We start from the raw sequence: 15,990 nt of genomic DNA, 5'->3' as shown, positions 1-15,990 counted from the left end.
AAGTAAATTAATGTGATTCCTGACACCAATATTCATGCTCCTCAGAGACTGACGGCCACGGGCCGGTGGCTCTCACAGCCCCACCCAGCACCCCGCCCCACCCCAGCCACTGGCTGCCGGTTTCCAGCAAAGTTTCACCTTTCAGTTTTCGAGGGAATGGCAGGAGCTTCGTCGTTTCCCACGGTGGGGGAGCCCACCGCCCTGATGTGGTCAGTGCCTCCGGCAGCAGGGCTCTGAGTTCTCAGAAGCGAGATGCAGTGATTACACTGGAATCAGGGTGCGGGCAGCCCGCGGGGTGCTGCGGGGGCAGGAAGCGGGCGGGGGGCGGCTCAGAACTCCTCATGCACGCTGCGGGCGTAGTCCACCAGCTTGCTGCCCGTGAAGAACTCACTGTACTTGAGCACTTCCTCGGGCTCCAGGTAGTGATTCTGGTTCTCGTCAGCGATAGCAATCATCTGCTTGGCCTCATTGAGGGCGCTGAACTCATTCATGGGGTCCATGTAGTCCTGCAAGGGCAGTGGCTCAGCCCCGATGCACCCCAAACCCCTCCGGGCCAGGGGCATCTCCTCAGGTTCAGGCCACATCCAGCTATGCAACCAAGACCCCCCTGAGGACACCCTGCACTCATGGGGCACCTACGCCTCGGCTACAGCAGGCGGAGCCTGGTCTGTAATACCCATCGGCTGGTAGGACAGAAGCTGTGGAGCCAGGAGGTGGGCCTGTTCTGGAAGGCGGGCACCAGGCTGGAAGTGGCTCAGGGCCAGGCAGCCTCCACCTGTGTGGGCACCTCCCTGCTAATATCAGGGTGTCCAGCCACAGAAGGGCAGGGCGAAGGGAGGCCCCGAAGTGGGGCACATGCACACCAACCGCCAGGACGGCAGTGCTGACAGGCAGGAGTTCCCAAACCAGACATCCTGCCAGCTATGAGCAGGGGTCAGGGGATTCTGGAATAAAATGCAATGACTCATCCAGCCACGGGAGGAAACAAGGCCATGCAGCACCTACACACGACGCCAGGGAAGACACTGACAGGCAGGCAGTGGGTCCAGCCTGTGCACAGCCCTCCCGCCCCAGAGTCTGGCCAGACTGCCCATGGGGGACAGCACACCTGGGCCCAAGAAGGGGAGCCCACGACATCGGCTGCACGGCCCAACTCAGAGGCTCCAGTTCCCCTGACCAGTGCCCAGCCACAGCCAGATCAACTCTGCCTCCCAGCACAGGATGGCCCCACACCCACCTCCAGCTCTGCCATGGTCACGATCCCATCATGGTTGGCGTCAATCAGCTCCTCGAACTCTCTCTTCCTGTCCCGCACCCAGCCGTCATCAACATCCTGGCCCTGCTGGTTCTCCACGGTGCCCACGGGCAGAGAGATGAACTCAGACAGCGAGAGCTTCTTGTCACCATCCTGGTCTGTGGGACAGGAGGGCAGATGTCAGAATCCAGTGGGCACAGGACCACCAAGGCCACTTGGGAGAAACTCAGCCAATGGGGCTTTGCCATCAGGTTTTCAATCTGTGTGGTCTCAGCGTGACCGAGAGCAGCGATCACACAGTCCCCCAAGCCACCCAGTCTAGGACCAGCCCAGGCTGACCTCTGCGGCCTGGCCTCACCCAGGTCCCGGATGATCTCCTTGACCATGAACTGCAGCATGCCGCGGCTGTGCTCAGGGTGCAGGAACGATAGGAACTCGCTCTCTGTCAGTAGCAGGTCCGGGGGCGGATTGTCCGCCTGATACCAGCGGTCTTTGAGGTTCTCCAGGACTTCCTGTGCTGAGAGAGGTGTGTCCGTGAGGACCCAGGCACACAGGACCACTGCAGACATCTGGAAAGTTTTGAGACGCACAGCCCAAGAGAAGGGGGCAGCTCGGGACACAGAGGTGCTGGGACAAGGACTCGGCCCTCAGAGGGGAACTCAGCCCCCAGAGACAGATGCCCAGGCCCCCAAGATGCAGACGCAAACTCTCAACTAAAGAGGCCCCCCAACCCGGACATAGACCCCTTCAGACACAGACCCCTCCACCCCAATGCAGCCCCTCCCCTATTCGCTCCTGGGCAGTGGAAAAACTGTGGCAGGCCACTAGCTCTGCAGGAACCAAGGCACAGCTTGATTCCTTCCTGTTTCCTCCCGTTCACTGGGCAGTGCTCTGAAGGAAAACCCAGTCTCCAGATATGAGTCATGTGTCCCCCAAGTGACACTCACTCCCCCTGCCATGAGAAGGCCCAATGCAGGGAGCGGGGACCCTGGAGGCCAGTGGTCGGCAATGATCTGTGTGTCCAGCGGGGGTGGGGGAAAAGCAAGCGCAGTACACCCAAAGCCTGCAAACAAGACCTGATTTGGAAAGGTCTTTGCCGATATAATTGGTGAAAGGTCTTAAGGTGAGACCACTGGGATTCAGATGGGCCCTCAGCTCAGGTGTCCTCGTGCAGGAGACAGAGACTGGAGCGCAGTGTCCTAGAGTGGGGACCTGGCAGCACCAGCTGGAGGCCTGGAGGGAGCCTGTCTGGGTACACTGGGACAGCGGCCTTGGGTACCCACAGGGGCTCACCAGCCAGCCCTCCCCCAATGCACTCTAGGGTCTCTGGGCACCCCGACACTGCTCTTCACTTCTGATCCCCAGATCTGCGCACCCCCGCCCAGATGCACAAGCACAGAGGAGTCAGCTGAGGGCTGTGCAGACAGACTCCACAACCTCTAGATACAGGAAGGACACATCCTGATCCACATACACCTCAGGGAAAGGGCGCTGAAGACAACCAGGCAGAGATGACTGGCAGCTGCCTGAGAAGCCAGCACCAAATCTCCAATGCTAACAGGAGAACCAGGCCCCCAGCCACCTCTGAAGGACACCTTCAGGGGACTGTCTGAACCACAGGAAAACAATGGAAACACAAAATGGAAACATATAAAAATAGGAAGAAAACAGGTTTTAAAAAAAAGCAGAACCAAAACCCTGGGTGGCATCACCTGCACAGGAAGGGGGCATCTATTCCGCCCAGGAACAGACTGAAACGCTCTCAACTTGTACTCTGTTAAGTTAAATGGGTGTCATCCATATGAACAGGAAAAAGTAAAGCTATAAGATACAAACCCCTGCCCACAACAAGCAGCCCTCATGGGCACACCTGCAAAGCCGGGCACCCTCTTCACACCTGTCAGGCAGCCATGTGGGGTCATGTGACCGCTGAGAAAAGGAAAGCGAGGTCTCTAAACCCCACATCAGCAGAGGGAAAGATGAAAGGGAAAAAAAGAAACAGAAACAGTAATGAGCTTATCTCATGTATTACAAAGACAGACTGGCTCACAAAATAAAGCTAAACTTCATGTAGCCCATGAAATAATAAAATGCTTTGGAAAGACCAAGCCTCAAGGGCAGTTCACAGGTGAATTCTACAAAACATGTGAGGAGGAGGCCACATCAATCTCCACAACCTCTTCCAAAAGAGAGCAGAGGGAACACTTCTTGATTCACTCTACGAGGTCCTAACAACAAACGTAGAAAGCACACAACAAGAAAAAAAATCTACAGACCAGATTTCACATCAATACAAATGCAAAACACTCAACAAAATATTAGCAGATCAAACCACACAACGTACACAAAGATTACAATCCAAGTTGGATTTATCCCAGATAGGCAAGGTTGGTTCAACATCTGAAACTCAACTGATATTCACATCAACAGGCTAATGAAGAAAAATCACATGATCCTATCAATGCCGCTGCTGCTGCTAAGTCGCTTCAGTTGTGCCTGACTCTGTGTGATCCCATAGACGGCAGCCCACCAGGCTCCCCCATCCCTGAGATTCTCCAGGCAAGAACACTGGAGTGGGTTGCCATTTCCTTCTCCAATGCATGAAAGTGAAAAGTGAAAGTGAATTCACTCAGTCGTGTCCAACTCTTAGCGACCCCATGGACTGCAGCCCACCAGGCTCCTCCGTCCACGGGATTTTCCAGGCAAGAGTACTGGAGTGGGATGCCATTGCCTTCTCCGGATCCTATCAATAGATGCCAGCAAATTTGGAAAACTCAGCAGTGGCCACAGGACTGGAAAAGGTCAGTTTCCATTCCAATCCCAATGAAGGGCAATGTCAAAGAATGTTCAAACTACTGCACAATTACACTCATTTCACATGCTAGCAATGTAATGCTCACAATCCTTCAAGCTAGGTTTCAACAGTATGTGAACTAAGAACTTCCAAGTGTACAAGCTAAATTTTAAAAAGGCAAAAGAACCAGAGATCAAATTGCCAACAGCCGCTGGATCATAGAAAAAGCAAAAGAATTCCAGAGATATATCTACTTCTGCTTCACTGACTACACCAAAGCCTTTGACTATGTGGATCACAATAAACTGGAAAATTCTTATAAAGATGGGAATACCAGACCACCTTACCTGACTGCTGAGAAACTTGTACACATATCAAAAACCAACAGTTAGAACCAGACATGGAACAACAGACTGGTTCCAAATTGGGAAAGGAGTACGTCAAGGCTGTATATTGTCACCCTGCTTATTTAACTTCTATGCAAGATACATCATGAGAAATGTCAGGCTGGATGAATCACAAGCTGGAATCAAGACTGCCAAAAGAAATATCAACAACCTCCGATATGCAGGTGATACCACTCTAAGGGCAGAAAGTAAAAAGGAACTAAAGAGCCTCTTGGGGAGAGTGAAAGAGGAGCGTGAAAGAGGAGAGTGAAAAAACTGGCTTAAAAGTCAACATTCAAAAAGCTAAGATCCTGGCATCCAGTCCCATCACTTCATGGCAAATAGCTGGGGAAAAAGTGGAAACAGTGGCAGATTTTGTTTTCCTGGAGTCCAAAATCACTGTGGACAGTGACTGTAGCCACAAAATTAAAAGACGCTTGCTCCTTGGAAGAAAAACTATGACAAACCTAGACAGCATATTAAAAAGCAGAAACATTACTTTGCCAACAAAGGTCCGTATAGTCAAAGCTATGGTTTTTCCAGTAGTCATGTATGGATGTGAGAGTTGGACCATAAAGAAGGCTGAGCGCCAAAGAATTGATGCTTTTGAATTATGGTGTTGGAGAAGACTCTTGACAGTCCCTTGGACAGCAAGCAGATCAAACCAGTCAATCCTAAAGGATATTAACCCTCAAAATTCACTGGAAGGACTGATGCTGAAGCTCCAATACTTTGGCCACTTGATGCAAAGACCTGACACATTGGGAAAGACCCTAATGCTGGGAAAGACTGAGGGCAAGAGAAGAAGGAGGGTGACAGAGGATGAGTTGGTTGGATGGCGTCATGGACTCTATGGACATGAGTTTAAGCAAGCTCCGGGAGATAGTGAAGCACAGGGAAGCCTGGTGTGCACCAATCTATGGGGTCGCAAAGAGTCAGACACGACTTAGCAACTGAACAACAATGACAATGCAAAAAGCATCTGACAAAATCCATTCATGAACACTCTCAGTAGACTAGGAACAGAGGGGACTCATCACCTTCATAAAGAACATCCACAAAAACTCCACAGCTAAGATCATACTAATAATTGATGGTGAGAAACTCAAAGCTTTCCCACTAAAATCAGATTTAAGGCAAGGATGGTTCTTCTCACCACTGCTTTTCAACATTGTACTGGAAGTCCTGATGCATTAGGACAAGAAAAGGAATAAAAGGGGCAATGATTGGCAAAGAGGAAATACACTATCTTTGTTCAACAATGTTACAACTGCCTGTGAAGAAAACCCCCCAAAATAGACAAGAAACTCCTGGAACCACTGAGCAAGTATAGCAAGGCTACAGGATAGAAGGCAGACATAGAGAAGCCAGTCACTTTCCTGCACACCAGCAAGAACAAGTGGAACTGGGAATTAGAAGCTAAAGAGGAACTTCCCTGGTCCAGTGGCTGCAGCTCTGTGTTCCCAATGCAGGGGGCCTGGGATTGATCTCTGGTGGGGGAACCAGATGCCAGATGCTACAACAAAAGATCTTGCAAGTCACAGCAAAGATCAAAGACCCCTATGTGCTGCAACCAAGACCCAGCACAGCCAAATAAGTATTTTAAAATAATAACAATAAACCTTTTTAAAAAAAAAAGAGCAAGTGCAAACAGAAAGAAGGCATGGATCACACACGCAGTGGCAAAGAAGGGAGTCCAGTCCTAGAAACGCCAACCCCGACAAAGAACAGTGGTGCCCACAGTGCATCTACAAATACCGAATACAGCAGCACTGGCCCTCCCAAAGAAGAGGCAGGCAGGGCCACGGGCACCCACAGGAGGCCATGATGCACTCAATCCCGACGGCCAGGCGGGCACGAGACAAACGGGGAATGCCTCAGGAATAGCTGGAGCAAGTCCATCAAGAGATGACAACACACTGATGACAACGGCGGGGATGATGTGCCGAGGAAAGACCGAACGGGAGACCACAGGTGGCGTGCTATACTCTCACAATGCCCATCGAGCCGAACCCGACACCTGGCTGAGAACAAACCCCGAGGGAGGGATGGGAGGGCAGAGCTGAAGACAGCAATCACTAAACGTCCTAACAACGCTTCAGTGATGCTTCAGAACTCAGCTAACAGGCATCAAATTGTGTATCAGTGAGACAGGTTTTTAGAGGAACTTCTCTGAAAAGCTAAGGGGAGAATTACATCTGTCGCCACACTCAGTAGCATGGTCGCCAGGCACCATCGGCAAGCGCCCGCACAACCTCACTGACTCTCAGGATCAGACCTCGTCCAGGGTTGAGGACCAGTCCCAGCCGAGACCCGCTTCCCAGTGCTCTGGTACCATCTGCCACCTCCTCCCCAGAGCTCAAGCCACTAGAGGCTGCCGTTTGTCCCTGCACCTCCCCTGCAACGTGCCTGAGGGTCCTGGAGGCTCTGTCTCAAGGGCCTGCAGGAACACAGGCTGTGGCCACGTCTCACTCATGCCCCGCCCGGCACCTGCACTGTCTCGGCGCTACGCCAGCCGTGGGAGCCAAGCACTCACTCTCCTCATCGATGTTCAGGTCCCACTTATTCTTTATCTTTTCAGCAACTTCTCTCTCATTGTGGCCTTTGGTTGCCAAAAACTTCACCTTGTACTCATCCCAAGATACGTGGCCTGAAAGAGCAGACCAACCTGTTAGGAGCTTTAACAAGGAACCTTTTTTAAAAAGAGAATTTTAGTTATTTTAAGCCATCGGTCAAAAATCTCTGTGCCACGGGCAGCTATAGAGGCAGAAGCAGCAAAGCACCAGCTTCAAGTTTCATCCCTGAGCCCAGCCGTGCAGATCCTCATCTGCACAGCCAGTGGCACCCCCCACCCTCCCTCATCCTGGAGCCCCACTCCTGCCCATGAGCAGTCCTCTGCCAGCAGCCTCAGGCCCCTCAGGGTCAGGTCATGGGCTGGCCATACCGTCACCATCGGGGTCCACAGCTCGGAAGTGTGCCCTGCTCTCTGCAACAGCCTCCTGGAAGTGCTCAGCTGTTTTCTGCATGATCCATTTCTGCATCTCCTTGGCGCTGATCCTCCTGTCAGTGTTCAAATCCACCCTGCGGGCCCACAGGCTGTGTCAGACGAGGCCTCCAGGACCCCGACAGACAGAAGGATGGCCAGAGGGGCTCCACAGGAAGAATGAAACCACCACCAACAGTAACACATCCCACCCGAAGGGCACACAGGAAAAGCTGAGTAGATACGGGGGAATCAGGGAGCATGCTGGGCAGTGTGCCTGGCCCTACACCATCAGTCTTGGGACCACCTTGCTACAGGATGGGGCGCATCATCAACCCAGTTCTTCGGACCACACACTTGGGACGCAAGCCCAATGAGCCCCAATAACAGGACTGGATTTCAGACACCAGGGGAAAGGCAAGTTGACACACAGATACAGCCAGCAAGACAAAGAAACAGCTGTAGATGCAGGTGTGTTGAGAGGTGTGCACATGTGAGTGTGTACATGGCTAATGCACACCCATGGACGTGGGTCAGAACATACACACATGTGTGACTTAGTACACACAAATGTACACACAGGTTAGCATGCACAGATATGTTATCAAGTCCATGGAGAGGACTACAAGCAATGACACCCCAGCAGCAATGCCCACACCCACTGCCTGGTTCTTCATCTCTAAATCTCACTCTCCAATGAAATAAACTAGCGCTCCTTGGAGAACTGCGGCAGGAACATTACATGAGGAAGTGAAGCTGGAGTGGCTGGCAGTGCGAGGAAGGGAGGAAGTGCTTAAAACAAGGAGCTGGGGGTTGATGATATCCTGGTGGCCAAGGATGGAACGGATGAGCAGCCAAGGCTGGAACAGGGAAGTAGCCAGACAAACAGCACAGAGCTGGGTCCCCTCCAGAGTGCAGACACACACCCACAAGTCCGTCCTCCTCATGGAATTCCAGACTACATGGTGGGTCTTCCCTGAGCTTAGCTCCCACCCCCAGCAGGGTGGGCTGCCTCTCCCTGGGTGGCTGCCAAAGAGACCGGAGATTGCCAAAGAGACTGCAACTCTCCCTGGCAGACACCACCTGAGCCATGTGACCAGGCATACAGCCCCCATGATGTCATGCAAACATCAGGTGCCCTGATGTGATGTGACAAGAGGGCCACCTCACTTCTGGGGTCTTCTTTCCAAAAACCCACAACCCCTGTCCAACCAGGAGAAAACACGGCAGACAAACCCCAAATCAGGAACATGCTACAAACACCTGAGGAGTCCTCCTCGTAGCTGTCAAGGCCACGAAAAGGTAGGATCCTGGATGGGATCCAGGGCAGAAAGAGGACCCTGGGGCAGCATGTGACCTGAAGCCTGGAGTAGCGGGAACAGTAACGGAGCGCTACTGTGTTTTAGTTTCCACAAATGTGCCTCGGTTTGCAACTTTTCTGTAAATCTAAAACTGCTCCCAAAATAAAAACCTCGCTTAAGAAGTGCTGTGGCAACATTACTTCTGCTTGCTTGAAACTATGTCCTGAGGCTTGTGTGCTCTGGTCTGGGCGGGGCAGGCAAGCAAACAGCAGTTCACACGTGGCAAAAACATGGGGCCCCACGTGGGAGAGACGGGTGTGTGGGGAGTCAGCAAGAAGGTAAATGCAGGCTAGACACCCCTCACCCCACAACAACCCTGCCAGACACAGGATGTATAACAAAAATGTACAGTGTGGATGGACGGGGCTGGAGCACATCTGGTCAGCCCCAGGACATCCAGTCCCTAGGAGGCTAGTTTCTGCATTTCCCCACAACCTGGGGGGTTCCCCATGACCTGAACCCCACTCCCACCCCTGGGTGGGCACAGTGTGCGGCTCAGGGCTGCACATCCATGGCTGAAATGCTGCCAACTTCCCAAGAGCACGTGTTAGGGCTCCACCTCCACAACATGGCACCAAGCGGGGACTTGGTGCAAAACCAGGGCAGGACCAACAGAGGGGCTGAGGCCAGCCACCCCATTCCCCCCACAGCTCCCAGTGACACCTACTTGGAGAAGATGACCATCAGCTTCCTCCGGCTCTTCCGAGGCTCTGCGTCCTCCTCAAAGTCATCCATGTCCCTGCCCAGGAAGACCTCCTGGTGGAAATCTTTGTTGAGGTGCCCATCCATCTCCAGCTTTACCCCGTTCAGGTGGTCCGGAGGCAGGATCTCATTTTCCTCCCTATTACCTGCTCTCTCTCGAGCAGATGAGTGGTTGGCAGGCCGGGCGGACGCATTCATCAGAAGGACAACACCCAGGAGCCAGAGGCAGCAAGGAGCCAGGCCACAGAGGGGAGCCTGCCTGGAGGCCATGGCCGCCAGGGTCTGCGGTGCGGGACAGGCTGCAAATGTGGCCAGGAGCTGCAGAGAGAGAGGCAGGTGGGTGAGGAAGCGGGGAGGTGGTGACCACAGCCACCTACCACCTCAGGCACTGCAGGAGGCCCTGCGGCTCATCCAGCACAGCTGCCCGCAGCCAACAGCCTGAGGCAGCCGGGCCCCGACTATCCCTTAAAGGTTTACAGGAGGATCCAGAGCCCGTCCCAGCAAATGCTTGGCTAAAGAGGTGCTTACTTGGTAACATGAAATACAAGTCCTCAATTTCCAGGGACCATGCTGGATGTCCTGTTTTCCCTTTTCTTCAGTTCCTACTCCCTCCCCGAGGTACACTCTGCATCGCTAGCCCTCTCCCCCCTCGGGCCTACAGCTCAGTGCCCAGCACACTCAGTCTCAACTTGCTGGCAAAGAAGCTGACCCCAGAGTCACAACTCACACTGCAGATGCCAGCTCAGCACTCCAGCCCCGGGACCAGAACTAAGGCACCAGAGCTCCTCAGCCTCAGGCTCCTGCCCCAGGGCTCTGTGACACCTGGGGCCAACAGAACCCAAACCACCAGGCAGGGAGCCACTGCTCCCACTCGCCATCTCCGTGTTCACACACGTTCACACGTAAACACAGAATGTGCATGCACATGAGACGTGCACAAGTGCACTTGTGACCATATACACATGTGCACACATATACATACCTACACACATAGACCCACATGTGCTCATACGCACACATAATACACACACGTCCTTGCTCCAGGGTCCCTCCCACCGCAGGACTCCATGCCCCTCAATGTGTTCCTCTTGGAGCCTGTCCACCAGGCAAACACCTTCTGGCCCTTCCAGGTGCCTCAGAGGCCCCTTCCAGCAGGCCTGCAAGGGAGCAGCATAGGGAAGCTCCCCAAACCAGGGTGCCGTTGGCAGCCAAGCTGAGGCACAAAGGGTTCCTGAACCACGGTGCTCATCATCAGATCAAGGAGATCCCTGTGCTGGCCTCAGCATGACGGAGGCCAGGGAGAGCCCGTGGCCCACGGCAGACACTTGCTTCTCTGATGCCTCTTTTCTGTCCTATGTGCTCCTGGCTAACATCTCCCCTGGCAGGGGGACACCTCTGCACGTCAGTCTGACGAGGACAGAATAAAGAGATAAAGCAGGTAATTAAATAGTTAATCCCACTAAGGTATCGTAAGTAAATGAAAAAGTATGGAAGACCCCTGTAAGTTAATGATCACTCAAGAGAACAGGTCTGCCTAACCACAAAACCAAGCAGTCTTGCTCAGCAACAAAACCGTGCAACAGAAGCACAAGACATGCCCGAAAACAATAAAACAATGGTGGAATAAGGCCCACATCCTGCCTGGCAAAGTCAAGAAGTTAATGGTTCCTAGGACAAGCTCCTCTGTGCTCACTATAAACAAAAATATAAGGAAAAGGTCACATTATACTGAAACCTGAGATGATTTGCCATATTTAAGTTACCACCTTTTTACTCAGTCCCATTGCACCAGGACAGCCCCAGTTTGACATGTGGGGACAGGGTAGCGTGACCACGGGGGACAGGACAGCGTAACCACACAGGGAGGGACAAGACAGTTTGACCAGCTAGGAACAAGGAGGTCCCCGCCCAACATGGAGGAGGAGCTGATGATGGAGGAGTGGCGTCTACTCAAGAATGAGGAAAAAGATGGTCTTCCTCTCCCTCCCCACTGTCCTTTGGCTATAAAAATGTAGTAGCTTAATTCTCGGGGCAGAGTCCCCTTGCCTACCTGCTTGTATCTCTCATAAATGTCTTACACTATAAACTCTTTCCTCACCTGTCACCCTGGGGATTACTGAATTCTTTCTGCGCCAGATAGAAGAACCTCCACTTACTAAAGACGTGTCTGTCGGTTTCATGTTAGCCCTGGACAAGATCCTGCTCTCCTGGCTCAGCTGGCTCATTCCTTGGAGGGGAACCTGTCTCACGGACGGGCAGCCTACGTCCCTCTTTCCATGTTTGAGAGGAACTGCACCCTCCTCAGCAAAACCCACCAGCTGTGCACTCTGTGCTGCCACCACCCCCTCCACCACGTCTTCTGGAACTCCGGTTTGTCCCCGTCTGAGAGCACTGTCCACGCAGCAGGCTTTTCCACTCCACCACCATCTGTACGTTCCCGGAATTCCCGAGCAAACCAAGACAACTTCCTCCTGACCTAAACACTGCCCTCGTGACTCATGGCCATAAACACACAGGTGTCCGGTCCAAACTGACTGGACTTCACTTCTGGAAAGAACGGTCAGTCCCAGACTCTACTTGTCTTGATGGTCGTACAAGGGATGTTATTTACTTGATATTTTGCACAAAGCGTAAATGACCAGATAGGTATCAGGAGATTAGGTAGACGTCCTCCTCTTGGTTCACAACACCCTGTTTTGCACCTTGTTGAGCACAGGAGTCAGTCGCTCACTTCTCTCCCGCCCCAGGTGAAGGGATTTCAGAGCAGGGGCTGCCCTACAGACTGGGGGACCCACCCTGGGTTCCTGAACACCCCTGGGGCCCACTCTGTGAAACAGGTAAGACCATCGTCGTTAAAACGCAAACGGTTTTTTAATAGATCCGTCCCCGGCCTCAGAAGTCGCACACGGCGTTGGCAACGACTGGCCCAGGCCGAGCCGGGTGTCCCAGGCTTCAGGCGGATCGGATGCTCCCCACCCCCAGCACGGCGGGGGCGCGACCCCTGACCTCGCTCCACCGACCCCCCGACCCAGGCATCTGAGGGGCCCGGTCGGCGGTAGCTGTGGGCCGTCCGAAGCCCAGTCGGCCTGCGCGCCCCCTTCCCGCCGCCCCGGGGCCGGGCGGGGGCTGTCACGCCCCGCGGCCCTCACTCACCGGCCTCCCTCCCCTCACCCAGGATCCGCGACCGCGGCCTGAGCGCCCGCTACGCCTCCAACGGGCCTCCACTTAGGCCGCAGCCATCTTTCTTCCGGGAAGAGGCGGGTCGGGTGGGGGGCGGTGCGAGCGGCGCGACCTCCCCACGCCGACGCCGGCGCAGCCACCTTTTCTCTGGGCGGAAGCGGCCTCACAGCTCTCCCGGGCAGCCAATGAGAACAGCGCGGGGATCCACGTAGCCCGGCGGCGCGGCGCGGCCCCACGCGCGGCCTCTGTCCGCGGCGCTCCCCGAGCAATGAAGCTGCTGCGGCGCGCGTGGCGGCACCGGACGGCGCTGGGCCTGGGCGGCCTGGCACTGGGCGGCGTTGCGCTGCTCTACCTGGCGCGCTGCGCCGCGCCTCCCGACTCCGCGCTCTCCGGCCCCGCAGCACCGGCGCCCGTCCGCCCGGCGCGCGCCGCTGCCTTCCTGGCCGTGCTGGTGGCCAGCGCGCCGCGGGCGGCCGAGAGGCGCAGCGTGGTCCGCAGCACGTGGCTGGCGGCGCGGCGCGGCGGCCCCGGGGACGTGTGGGCGCGCTTCGCCGTGGGCACCAGCGGGCTAGGCGACGAGGAACGGCGTGCCCTGGAGCGGGAGCAGGCTCAGCACGGCGACCTGCTGCTGCTGCCTGGGCTGCGTGACGCGTACGAGAACCTCACGGCCAAGGTGCTGGCCATGCTGGCCTGGCTAGACGAGCACGTGGCCTTCGAGTTCGTGCTCAAGGCGGACGACGACTCGTTCGCACGCCTGGACGCGGTACTGGCCGAACTGCGCGCCCGTGACCCTGCCCGCCGCCGCCGCCTCTACTGGGGCTTCTTCTCTGGCCGTGGCCGTGTCCGGCCCGGGGGCCGCTGGCGTGAGGCCGCCTGGCAGCTGTGCGACTACTACCTACCCTACGCGCTTGGCGGCGGCTACGTTCTCTCTGCCGACCTGGTGCGCTACCTGCGCCTCAGCCGCGAGTACCTGCGTGCCTGGCACAGCGAAGACGTGTCGTTGGGCGCCTGGCTGGCGCCAGTGGACGTGCAGCGAGAGCACGACCCGCGCTTTGACACTGAGTACAAGTCCCGTGGCTGCAACAACCAGTACCTGGTGACACACAAGCAGAGCCTGGAGGACATGCTGGAGAAACACCGGACGCTGACGCACGAGGGCCGCCTATGCAAGCGCGAGGTGCAGCTGCGCCTGTCCTACGTCTATGACTGGTCGGCACCGCCCTCACAGTGCTGTCAGAGGAAAGAGGGCATCCCCTGACGGCCGAGCCGGCCCGCGTGCCCACAGGACGCCAGGGTCTCAACCGCGCAAGGCGGTGCTGCAAGGCCTCCCGTCGGCCTTCCTCTAGCAAAGCTGACAGCTTCTGCATGGTTCTTAGCATGAGGCTGGCCCTTAAGAGGACCCAGTTTATCTGGTGACAACGGGCTTCCGAGCAGATGCCTCGCAGCGGTGGATGACTCCTAAGCCCAGGAACCAGTCCATGCCCACCCGAGAGCATCTTGTTCTGGGTCTGGAACCAGCATCGTGTCCAGGCAGAAATGTCCTGTTTCTCGATTCAAGTATTTGATCAGATGAGGGCGTCCTCATCAGGCAGCCCCATGGGGCCTATTCACTTACCTTCCTCTCCCAGGCTGGGGCCAAGGAGCCAGAGGGTGGAGCTGGAAGGACTTGGAGGACCTGACTCCAAAGAAAAATTCCCAAACCCGTTGGGGCAGTGGACCGTGTTATGTCCTGAAGCCACTGTACTGACCGTCCACCTGCACCAAGGGCCAAGACCGCATAAACTGGGCCCTGGCACTTGGAGACTCAAAGTGTGATGCAACCCAACAGTTTTTATCGAAGTTACTTCACCTTGTGCGGTTAGGTCATCGCTTGCATCTCCTGCTGGTATCGTCGGTCACGTGTCATCTAGTATTTAAGTCCGTTGCGTGTGAATCAGCTTTCATGGTATCTTGGTCTGTGTCTGGAGTGAATTCGTGGTATGTGTAAGGCAGAGCTTGCCTGTGATTTATTTATAAATTTTGTAACTTTTGAATAGTTTTAAGTTGGGAGTGTATGGGTGTCTGTATGTTTTAAGTTATTTAAGAAAAGACTTTTCTATCAGAACTTGGAATTTATGGATTAATCTATTTTTCCAGCTTGAGTTGTAGACCCATTGCTGCTCGAGTGTTGAAACATGGAAGAATTCAAAAGTATCTATCTCTCTTCCGTTTTCATGGAAGGTGACCCCACTGCCTCTCTCTAAAATCACTTCTCTTTCAGCCTTCCTCGTGGCTGCACAGGACAGGTGTTTCTGGAAGCACTGACAGGGTTTCCCAAAGTCAGTCTTGACACAGCCCTGCTGGGGTACATCCCCTTGGGGGCAGCAGGTGTTCGCAGCCCCTTTGCATATACCTGAAGGTTGTTTTGCAGTTGCTCAGTTGTATCTGACTTTGCGACCCTGTGGACTGCTGCATGCCAGGCTTCCATGTCCATCACCAACTCCCAAAGCTTGCTCAAACCCATGTCCATCGAGTTGGTGATGCCATCCAACCATCTCATCCTCTGTCATCCCTTTCTTCTCCCGCCTTCAATCTTTCCCAGCATCAGGGTCTTTTCCAATGAGTCAGCTCTGTTCCTCCTTAAACATGGAGAGTGAGCTCTATAGTCATGGCCGAAGTCAAATAAAGTGGCGATGGAGGCCCCTCCCCAGCTGGCTGGATTCTGCATTTTCTGTCTGGTAACCAGACCCTGCTGCCCCCTACCTGCAACCTACTCTGGGGCACTGGGGACTGGACAGAAGGCACATGCCTCTGACACGCCTCTTGGCTGCCATTCTCAGGCTGTGGATTTTAAGGGTGTCTTGGCCCAGGCAGCACACAGTGTGGGTGTCTGTCTCATGGCTCTGAAGGCTGGGATTCTGCAATCGGGTGCCAGCATGGTCAGGTTCTGGTGACGCTTTCTTTCTGCTGTGAGCTTGGCCAGCCCCTGACTCATCCCAGTGTTGCTGGATATACCAGGAGTAGCCAGTAAGCTCTGGCCTTGGGAACGTCCCTCAGTCTCGTGTGCACATGATGAAAATAGATTCAAAGATCCCTGGTTCAAGAGCTGCAACCCTGGAAGTCTGTGCCCCCTTGCTGGAAGCCTGGGAGGGAGATGTGGGGAGGGGGCAATGCAGCCAACCCCAAGATGCTGACATTGTTGTGTGGGGTGGGGGTCCTCCCCCCACTTCACCACCTCCAGCCAGCCACTGGGCTGTGGGGCTGCCGGGGGCCTGTCCAGAGTGTAGGACCAGCCCAGCCTGCACTTGGAGTAGGAGAAGCCAGCACTGGGACTTCCCTGGTCCAGTGTT

At 54.9% G+C, this 15,990-nt stretch overlaps 2 protein-coding genes across 2 annotated transcripts; one reads left to right on the top strand and one right to left on the bottom strand.

The window, feature by feature from the left end:
• SDF4 (stromal cell derived factor 4) lies at positions 1-12,739 on the bottom strand. The gene is made up of 7 exons (XM_068986225.1): positions 12,635-12,739; positions 9,447-9,799; positions 7,380-7,516; positions 6,972-7,085; positions 1,614-1,772; positions 1,238-1,413; positions 1-506 (listed from the first exon to the last, which is right to left on the bottom strand). The coding sequence occupies exons 2-7, from the start codon at positions 9,749-9,751 to the stop codon at positions 330-332; spliced, it is 1,068 nt and encodes a 355-aa protein (XP_068842326.1). The 5' UTR covers positions 9,752-9,799; positions 12,635-12,739; the 3' UTR covers positions 1-329.
• A 190-nt stretch (positions 12,740-12,929) lies between these two features.
• B3GALT6 (beta-1,3-galactosyltransferase 6) lies at positions 12,930-14,704 on the top strand. The gene has a single exon (XM_068986478.1). The coding sequence runs from the start codon at positions 12,930-12,932 to the stop codon at positions 13,917-13,919; it is 990 nt and encodes a 329-aa protein (XP_068842579.1). The 3' UTR covers positions 13,920-14,704.
• Positions 14,705-15,990: the final 1,286 nt, after the last annotated feature.

Source organism: Capricornis sumatraensis, chromosome 14 (assembly GCF_032405125.1).
Source record: "Capricornis sumatraensis isolate serow.1 chromosome 14, serow.2, whole genome shotgun sequence".
In the NCBI taxonomy this organism is placed as follows: domain Eukaryota; kingdom Metazoa; phylum Chordata; class Mammalia; order Artiodactyla; family Bovidae; genus Capricornis; species Capricornis sumatraensis.
The sequence above is the reverse complement of the archived record's forward strand: the minus strand, read 5'-3'. Positions and strand labels throughout refer to the sequence as shown.